At 37.7% G+C, this 10176-nt stretch overlaps 1 protein-coding gene across 1 annotated transcript; it reads left to right on the top strand.

Moving 5' to 3' along the window:
- The first annotated feature begins 265 nt into the window (after positions 1-265).
- On the top strand, positions 266-8278 carry arl6ip1 (ADP-ribosylation factor-like 6 interacting protein 1). Its single transcript, XM_020533418.2, has 5 exons — positions 266-418; positions 2781-2900; positions 3903-4020; positions 4615-4699; positions 6725-8278. Exons 1-5 carry the CDS (start codon positions 336-338, stop codon positions 6841-6843), a joined length of 525 nt encoding a protein of 174 aa, XP_020389007.1. The 5' UTR covers positions 266-335; the 3' UTR covers positions 6844-8278.
- The last annotated feature ends 1898 nt before the right edge of the window (positions 8279-10176 follow it).

The following is a 10176-nucleotide window of genomic DNA, read 5'->3' on the forward strand; positions in this document are numbered from 1 at the left end:
CTGAACACGGGTGATTTTCGAACCTTCAAAGCTCAATCAGGTATCTGCTCCATCTCTGCTTTACAGTATTGCCCGATGTTTTCACTATACAATCAACAATTATGATGATTACTCAAAATATTAAATATTCATAAAGTTTTCACTGGCAGCATTGTTTTAAAGGGATGAGCAAGTGTTATGTAGATGAGTTATGTGTGCTTTTTTAAAATACTGATTAGGAATATTACTACATTCCATTGTTTTAATCAATGGAAAAAAAATTTGACAATAACTTGTTTTTTCAGGCTGCAGAAACTGCCCAGCTTGAAGAACATTTGGAGGGTTGGGGAGAAGTAATGCTTGCTGCAGATCATGTCCTGCGCTGGGACAAACCGTGGTTTCCTGCTGTAATGATGCTGGTCGTGTCAGTGGTATTTCTGTAAGTATTCAGATATAAGTTGCAATTATATAGCACCTTTTTCATGAAAAAACTATTCTAAAGAGTTTTGCATGGTTCTAATCAGATACAAAATGGGCATTGACCCAAAGAAAGAGTTTGGCACAGATGACTCAAAGCTTGAGAGTTTTAGGGGGAAAATGCAAGTTTAAGAAAAATCTTTAAGAGGAGAGAGAGATGAGAGTCAGGGATTCATCTAGTGAGAAGACTCCTGAAGACATGGTTGCTAATCCTGGGCAGGAGAAAAGTAAGTTATTAGATTGTGGAATATTTGGTGATTCTGTGGAATTGAAACTTCACCTGTTGAAGTGTTTTTCTTCGAGTTAAGGTACTCAACAATTGTGGAAAACCTGCTCTTTAGCCTGTTGGAACTCGTTCCAGTGTAAACCTTAACACCAGATAATACCAGCCCAACTAGTTTAATTCTCACAGCTCAGACAAAGCAGACATCATGAACCAAGAATTATTAGTGGGCACTTTAACTTTTTCTTTCTTTATCCTTGCATGCGAAGTCGATGGTGCTGATAAAGCTAATAGTTGTTGCCCAGTCCTAATTGCCCTTGAACTGAGTGCCTTGCTTGGCCTTTTCAGAGGGCATTTGAGAGCTGTGAGCCTGGCCTAGCGAATGCCAGACCAGGTAAAGGACATTAGTAAAACAGATAGCTTTAAAAATCTACAGATGATAGTTTTGTGGTCAGTACTGCTGAATTGTGCTATAGGGTGTCAGAGATTTGCGGGGGGGGGTTGATCTGTTTTCTGCAGTTCAGATTTATGCTCCAATGTACTTTGGCAGTTATCCAGACTTTAAAATGAAACTGAAGGATTTACCTTTATGCAGGTTTCAGTAATGTTAAACACTTGGTGACAGGGAGTGTATTAAAATGAGTTCCATCTCCAGTTGAAAGAAGGATCTCTCATGAAGATGCCACTTGTTGGTGGAAACAGGTAGTAGGTTAAGTACAGTTAGCAATACCTCCTACTGTCTTGTTAAGGCATGATTGGTAATCCACCAAATTAGCTGTTTTGATTTTGTAGATAATCATCCTCTCGTGACAGGTTACATTAGATGGTGTGAAATTTATTTACATTTTGTGGTAACCAAACTGTCAGTTTTTCCAGCTGCATTCATGATATGTTGGTGTCGACAGATATTTACAGTTAGTAACCAACTTTACACTGTAATATTAAGGCCATTAGTTCAAGTTTAACGGTTTCCTTTCCATGAAAAGGATGGGCAAATTCTCTCCAGCTATTTTGCCCCCTTATACTATAGTAAAGTTAAAAGATGAATATTGTCTGTATTGTTGTGAATAATACTGCAAAACAACAGCTTAGTAACTGCCTACCATGATTAAGGTTTCATTTGGCCAACCATCTCAGGATTAAAATATGGTTGTTAATCTCCAGAATTTGCCAGTTAACTGTACGCTGTGCTAGTTGCTTTGCAGACTTGCACAGACCTTACTTATTTTTAAGAATTTGCTGAATTTCTACGCTGGTTGTCAAATAAATTCTCAACTGAAGGTTAGGACTGATGTTGAGTGCAAATAACCATTTTATGTAATGACTGTTACTGCAATAGCAATTAATTTCTCTTGCGCATAAGAATTGAGTATAATGAATATTGAGCACTTGGTTTATGGGGTAGATTGCAGTGGTGAGAAGAATATCCAACCTGTAGTTAACACCATCTCAGATATAATGTGTGTTGTAAAAACTTGTTATGGAGTTCTAAAATCTATTTTTGTGTTTATCTTTTCATTTATATAGCATCTCAACAACTCACATAATGAATAATATTTGAAATGCTATGACTTATGTCGGCAAACATGACTCGGCCATTCTGTACTTGCACATTAAATAACTCTATAAAGAAAAGACTTGTGGCCAATTCAGTAAAAACTCTAGGCATTTTCTCCCCAACTTCTTAAAGCAATCAAACAAGTCTCAGGAGATAACAGAAGCCTCAATACAGGCATAGTGGGAAATGGTGTCTTTGTAAAGACCTGCAGTAAATCCATATCCATTGTGCGTTCTGTTACTTTCTGGCATTTAATTCATTGTTTTTGTCAATTCTAGATTTTCTTCAGTTCACTTTAAATATCTATAACCTGCCAATTATAAACAAACATTGATATTCTGATTGTTTGGCTAATGATGGAAACTTAAATCTATGTTTAATAGCCCCACCTAAATTCTTCAAGACTACATTCTGCGATAACTGAATTATCATATTATCCACCTCACCTCCATTGGCCCACCATTGATTGCGTTCAAAAGTATGAAATAAACAAATAAATATGCACAGTTGGCATAATTTCTGCAATGTGATTTGCCTTCACAGACTAATCTACTGGCTGGATCCTTCAGTACTGACTGGTGTTTCATGTGCTATTATGGTCATCTGTTTGGCAGATTACCTGGTTCCAACTGTTGCTTCCAGGATGTTTGGATCCAACAAATGGTGAGAAGCTTGTATCAGACTTCTAGTTAGTGACAGTCCATCCGTTTTTCTGAATTCTGTCATCCATTCACTTTGCTATATTTGTCAGAAGTTTAATTATATTTTCAAAATATAAATAAAAATATTAAAAAATATAATTAAACTCTGGTATTGTAGAACTTCCTCATGGGTAGAGCCAGATGTGAATTCAGTCCAAAGTGATGGGAAACTCCCGACTTGAGATGGTCCTTTCATTCTACCTCAGCCTTGCCTGCTGTCGAACGTTCTCTGATGTAGTGCCTCAGGGCAGCATCTCTGTGACCATTCTTCACAGTCCACATACTGTCCGTCTTCACCAAACGACCATATGCACTTTTCAGTAGGATTGTTGGATATTAGTCTGGAGTGGGGACTATAGCTATAGGAAAACTGGCAAGTTTTTAACAAATGATTATAGTATAAAGGTTTTTATTTAAAATGTTCTAAGCTGTACTTTTATGTTTGGAAACGTTGTACTGTTTTTGACTACACCATGTTCCTTGTCGAGAGATGTGGATTGTATCACACACTTAGGATAAGCACAAACAGTACAGACTAAGAATTTTTAAAATTTGGCTCATGGATATATATGACACATTGGTAATGTTTATATCTGCACATAGGAGAAGTGAAGGCTGAGATTTTACTACTTATATTTGTGGATTGAGCTTATCCCTGATGTCAAGTAATGTTAGAGAAACCTTAAAATTTAAAGTACTAAATGAAAGGAGGGTATCTATCAGTACACCATTTAGACAAGTTGAGAATTTTTACCAAGCTTGTTGTGATTGCAGTTGGAAGCAAACTACTTTTCTGTGCACTGGGATATGCCATAAAGCTACATTACTTGTCTATTTGCTGACTACTTTGTAGTTTTGAAACCACCTAACAGAGGTGATTTTGTTTTAAGCAAATTGACACGGATGTTGTCATATCAATGTTTGTGCAGTCCTGAAATGCTTCATATTTTGCTCGGATCAACAGGACTACAGAGCAGCAACAACGCTTTCATGAAATCTGCAGCAATCTGGTAAAGACCAAGCGTTGGGTTGTGGGCTGGTGGAGACGTCTCTTTGCTCTGAAGGAGGAAAAGCCTAAAATGGTATGCAGAATTCTCCTAATGAATGAACTGAACTCTGTTTAAAAAAACAAACCTTGGCTTAATTCCTATTGCTTTGTAATGGCCTGCAATTTAAAACATGGATGTGGTAAAAATGGTCTCTTTAACAAATGCTCAGAGGCCCTTTCCCCATATCTTTTGTATACAATTATATTTTTGTAAAGGACTTTAAATTCAACGAGTAAGATATAAACTTTACCGAGATAGCTGTTAGAAACCTCTCTTTTTGCTGAACTATTAAGTATTTAATTGCAAGTTTTTGACTTAACACACTCTGCTTTTAGCCTGTGGGTGGCAACAGGTCTTCATTTGGTTTTCTCCCATAGAGAATTCAGCAGAATCAAAGTAAAATATGGCTAAATTTACCTTAGGGATGCACTATCCAATGCTTCTTCTGAGATAACGTGCTGGTCCTACTTGCTGCTAGTGTTGTGCAAGGTCATCATTGATCAACTTGTCATAATGATCTTTCTGACTCAGAACCAACAATTGAATAATGGACGAAGTTTCCTATTCTGCAAGAATATGCCACTTGCCTATTTAGCAGAAAGTAATTTCTAATATTCTTTGCTCTAGTATTTCATGACTGCAGTTAGTGTTCTCTCTGTGGTGGCTTGGATTGGGCAACAGGTTCACAACCTCTTCCTCACCTATTTGATTGGTAAGTTAACAAATGAATTTTCATTTTGTCACTCATCTCATTAATTTGGAATCTGGGAAGTCAATATTGAGATGGAATCATACAGCATGGAAAAAGACCCTTCGGTCCAACTAGTCAACGCCAACCATGTTCCCAAACTAAACTAATTCCATATTTAATCATTTTGGATCAAGAGATACCCCTTGGTATTTACACTCTGTGCATGTTTCCTGTGTTCAAATCAGGTTGAATTTTGCAGTGTGACATTGCACGCCTGAAGTGGATGTTGTGCCGTATTAGATCAGATGCCTACCTGAAATAAACATGGACACTATTTCATTATGAATACATTTCTGTGTCTGAGCTGGGGTTCTATTGTGAAATTCATCAATGAATGTGACCGAAAAAAATCACTCCCTTGACAAAATCACCAAAGAACTCTCCCTTTGACTAAGGCTCTGCCTAGTCATTTCTGATTTCATGCAGTCAAATTGGAGACTAATGATAACTGAGAGGTGGGAGCTTACCTCACCTATCCTTTCAGCTCATTATAACCATTTTCCTGCTTTGTAATCATTTTCTAGAAAATAATAAATTTCTCATTGATCTCCTTTGTCCACTTGAGGGGGTGATGATTCAATTGTCTCTTGTTGGACATGGTCATTGCCTGGCCTATGTGTGGAGAGAATGTGACTCATTAACCTAAGCCTGAATTTTGACCAGACCTTGCTGCATTATCTGAGAGACCATGAACGTTGTTGAACATCATGCAATCATTCATGAACCTCCCCATTTTTAACCTTGTGATGGAGGGAAGGTCATCAGTAAAGCAGCTGAAGACATAATTCTGAGCCAGGTTACATGGGTTGAAGTCCCACCTGCTCCAGCGGTGTGTCTAACATCTCTGAACAAATTGATTAAAATATCTCTACTCTGGAGAACTCGTGCAGGGATGTCCTTTGAGGCCATCATTAGCTATGTTTACACTGTTTTAAAAACTTAGGCAGGATTGGGGTAGGCTGGTTATGAGTAATACATTTATTTTAATTAGGGCAGGCAAGTTGGGCCTTAAATACATCCATGTGATGGAAAGTACACTTAGTGAATTATATCAGCTGGTTGGTTCCAAAGCCAAACCAATTACTGCCCCTGGCTCCTCATGCTGGAAAAGCATTTTTCTTTGGTTTTGGGAGGGTGGGTATGCTCAAGTTAGATTAAGCGACAGCAAGGTCACCTTATACCTCGATAGACTGCGGGGCAATTTCACATATGTGCATTGTTCCAGATCCTCTGCATCGCTTCCTGATCTCTACCCCTTGGTCTTCCCCAACCCCCTTTTCGTTCACGCACATGTGCATGGTCACGGGAGAGAGCACATATGTTCTGCTATGTCAGTAAATGCAGACTGAGCATTTTACATTTTCATTTGCATATATTTCTAATAGAGTATAGAACCTAGAATGTTAACAGTAGCAATTAAATAAACTTAAAGCTTTACAATTTGACATTTCTTCAGCAGAGAGTTTTTATTTTAAGCAGAATGTAAAATGAAAAATAAAGCTGGTGGCACTTTATTAAATGTTGAAGCATCTTCTTAGAATTTAAGACTTTTTTTTGCAAGGCAACTGGTATTTCTCTCTCAAACAAAAGCAGAAGTTGCTGGAAAAGCAAAGCAGGTCTGACAGCATCTGTGAAGAGAAATCAGAGTTAACATTTTCGGGTCTGTTCTGAGGAAGGGTCATCGGACCCGAAGTGTTAACTCTGATTTCTCTTCCCAGATGCTACCGGACCTGCTGAATTTTCCAGCAACTTCTGTTTTTGTTTCTGATTTGCAGCATCCACAGTTCTTTTGGTTTTTATTTTGTATTTCTCTCTATCTGTCATAATCTGATAGAATGTGCTATTTTTTTTTTTGCTCACTTCCCTCTCCAACCACATTACTATAATGTGTTGAATCTAATGAAGTCAGTTCTTATCATGAGAGTCAGTGCAGTTAGTTATCAGATTCCTTTTTCACAGTATAAAATAACCTTTTGTTGTTTTCAGTGAGTTTCATACTCTTGTTTCCTGGTCTGAATCGGCATCGACTGATCACAAAATATGTGGGAATGGCTAGGCGGGAAATTAACAAGCTACTGAAGCAAAAAGAGAAGAAAAATGAATAATGAAAACTGGATTTGTCACAGTTAAAAATGAATTTTATTACTGGTGACCTTAGCTGGCAATTTTCTTGCTCAATCAAAAAGAAACAGCTCCTAGTGTGTGCTCAGCTATAATATCTGCATTTGGAGGGGAAAAGAGAAGGCAAAATGTGTGTATGTAGCAAGTGGGCATGATATAACAAGGTTTATTTTCTCATTATTTCAGATCAGGAATTGCTATTTAGTTTTAAAAGACTTGTTCCCAACTGATGTTTTCTCTCTTTGTATTCGTGATGTTTTGAATTAGTTTTTGTTCAAGCCATGACTGCACTGAAGGTTTAACCAGAAACTATTCTGTTACATGGAATTATTGAATTGCTTGATATCTGTGCAATCACCTGTATTCTTGCTCGAGTATTCGCATGCGTGGGAGCCAGTTGTCAGTATCAGAAACAGTATATCTGCTATGACTACTGTTATGTAATTCTGTGTTTGAAGTTACATGTAAATAGGGCTATCTTTCACTCTGTGTAAATGTTTCTTATGTATATTTGTGGTTAATGTACATTTTAGTTGTTTTTAACTGTATCCTTTCGAGGGTTCTCGCTCAATAAAGCACTGAATAGGTGGCTTATGCACAAATCAACCTTAATTCATCTTCCATCGTCCAAGAGCTGAAACTACTTCAGTCCAAGGGAAGTAAGCAGCATGTCCACCCTCTTCGATACATTTACAGTGCCATGCATGGTCATGTCATTAGTTAATCCCTTTGTTTGAGCTTCATCCATTTCATTTGCATTGCAATGAATTAAGAGAATGTCCACCTCCAAGTAGACAAGGGCATTCTTTTTGATGCCTCTTTTCATGCTAACTTTACTGATGCTGCATCATGTGTTTCTGCTGAGGAAAGCGAAACAACAGGAATTCTGAAGGGAACTGTTTTGGGAGCGCTGTGACAGCGTTCAGTCTAGGTTCTTTAGTCTTCCTGATGGTGTACGGCTAATTGTTCTTGGTCATTATGTCCCTGAATTCCACTGGCAAATATCATATTTTCTCAGTATTGACCTTTATCCTTTACAGGTTAATACACAGGTTTACTACCTTTGCTTTCCCCTAGCTCCTCAACTAAACTCAGCAATCTTCAAAAGTTATAAATTCTGATTGCCTCTGGTTTCCTGTTTGTGACAAAGGCTGGCTTGGCTTTTTTTTTGAGAAATGAATTAGAAAAAAATATGTAGTCTTTAAAATGAAGCTTGTGGTAGCTTTTCAGTGATTACAGTTAATCAGATAAAAATGCACATTAAAAATGTAACAGTGTAATGTTAAATTGTGTATTCAATGGAAAGAAGTAGCTGAAATTAACCTTTCTAAAATGTTATACATCTAATGTTCTAATACTATTTAATACATTTTGGAGTCGAGCCTGAAGCAAAATCTAATAAAGTGTTCTGTCACTTGGTGTTTGTTTTTGTCTCTGCTCAGAAAGTAATCAACAATTCTAATATTTCTGTATTTAAACACTTAAAACTACTATCTTTATTTTAATTACGGTGCTACTTTATCTGGTTGGCTTTAGCACCTGAACCAAATAATGAATAACTAGCCTACCTTGCTGAGTATTTTAGAGGATTGTTCTTATTTCAGGTTTCTAGAATCAACAGAATTTTACATTTGTTGTGGTGAACTATTTTGTAATTTGAACAGTGCTGCCATGATTTATTCAATGCAGGTTTCATGGAAACATTGGTCTGGATTTTCTGCTGATCGTCATTATTCGGGCATAGGTAGGAGGTGCACTTGGGGATCCTGCAGAATCCCTATTGAAGCAGACTCTGAGTGAATTGCTTAGGAAATTGAAGGTTCTGCAGGGCAATTTCTCTCTGCCAAGAACATTCCAAAGGTTTTCTATTAAATTGGAGAATCCAGAGGGTTCAGATGATATTATAGATTCATGCAGGGCAGAAAAGGCCCTTTAGCCATCAAGTGTGCATCAGCATAACTACCACTAAAAGTGTACAATTTCCTGCACTTGTCCTATATCCTTGAATGTTATTATATTTCAAGTGCTCAAAAGGTTGTAAGGTTTCTAGCCTCCACTACCTTTCCAGGAACTGCATTCCAGCAGGTGTCATGGTAGCATGGATAAAGAATTGGTTAGGTAACCTGAACCAGAGGGAGAAAAGGGTCTTTTTCAGGGTGACAAGCTGTAACTAGGAGAGTGTCACAGTGATCAGCATGGAGGCTTCAACCAACTATGATGTGTATTGATGAATGAATGGTTGCTAAATTCACTGATGACATTGAGACAGGTAGAAAAGAAAACTGTCTAGAGGAAGGAGAGTTAGCCAAAGACTACAGCCATGTTAGATGAGTGGACAACAATTTGCATGGAATACAACAACAGAAAGTATGAACCTGTGCACTTTGGTAGGAACATCCAAGAAGTAGCATATTATTTTAATGGACAGCGGTTGCTGAGTTCTGAGGTATAGAGGACTTTGGACATCACAAGAAGTTAGTCTGCAGATACAACAAGTGATGAGGAAAGAAATGGCATGTTATCATATATTGCAAGAGAAATGGAATATGAATAAAACTTTTACAGCAGCAGTATTGGGTCTTGCTGAGACTGATCTGGACTACACTTATTTGAAAAATAACATAATTGCATTAGAAGCAGATCAGAGAAGGTTCACTCGATTCATTCCTGAATAAAAGGCATGTGAAGCAAGAATAGCCCATACCCATTGCTGTTTAGAAAAATGAGGGGCGATTTTATTCAAACATATTAGATCCTGAGGGGAGTTGACCTTGTAGATACTGGAGGATGCTTCCTCTTGTGAGGCAAACTAGAAAAAGAAAAGGCACAGTTTGAAAATAAGGGATCTACCTTTTAGGATAGAGATGAGCATTTTTCTGATGATTGTTAGTATTTTGATATGTGTTTAGGGTCTAACCCTATTTAGTGTCCCAAAGTAAGGCTGCTGGAGCCCAAGGAATTTTGTGCAAGAATTCTTTATTTACAATGTTATACACTCTCATTCTTCTCACCCTCAGTTGGAACCCTCACACTCTCCCAGCTCATTATACTCAATTACTTGACACTGACATCATTTCTTACTTGAGTACACATGGTAATCTTATCTCTACAGTTACTCCGTGAAATCCGATGAAAGCGGAGTTATTGAACTTATTCAATGCAGCAGTGGATTGTGAATTGTCAAGGGTTGTGGCAGTCTGAAAAGTGGATTTGAGACCACAGCTGGGTCAGGTATGATCTTACTGAATGTGGGGACAGATTCAGAGGGGTGAATGGCCTACTGCTACTCTATGTCCAGTGCTATTTTTATGGACTCT

This window comes from Rhincodon typus, chromosome 21, assembly GCF_021869965.1.
Source record: "Rhincodon typus isolate 14 chromosome 21, sRhiTyp1.1, whole genome shotgun sequence".
NCBI lineage: Eukaryota > Metazoa > Chordata > Chondrichthyes > Orectolobiformes > Rhincodontidae > Rhincodon > Rhincodon typus.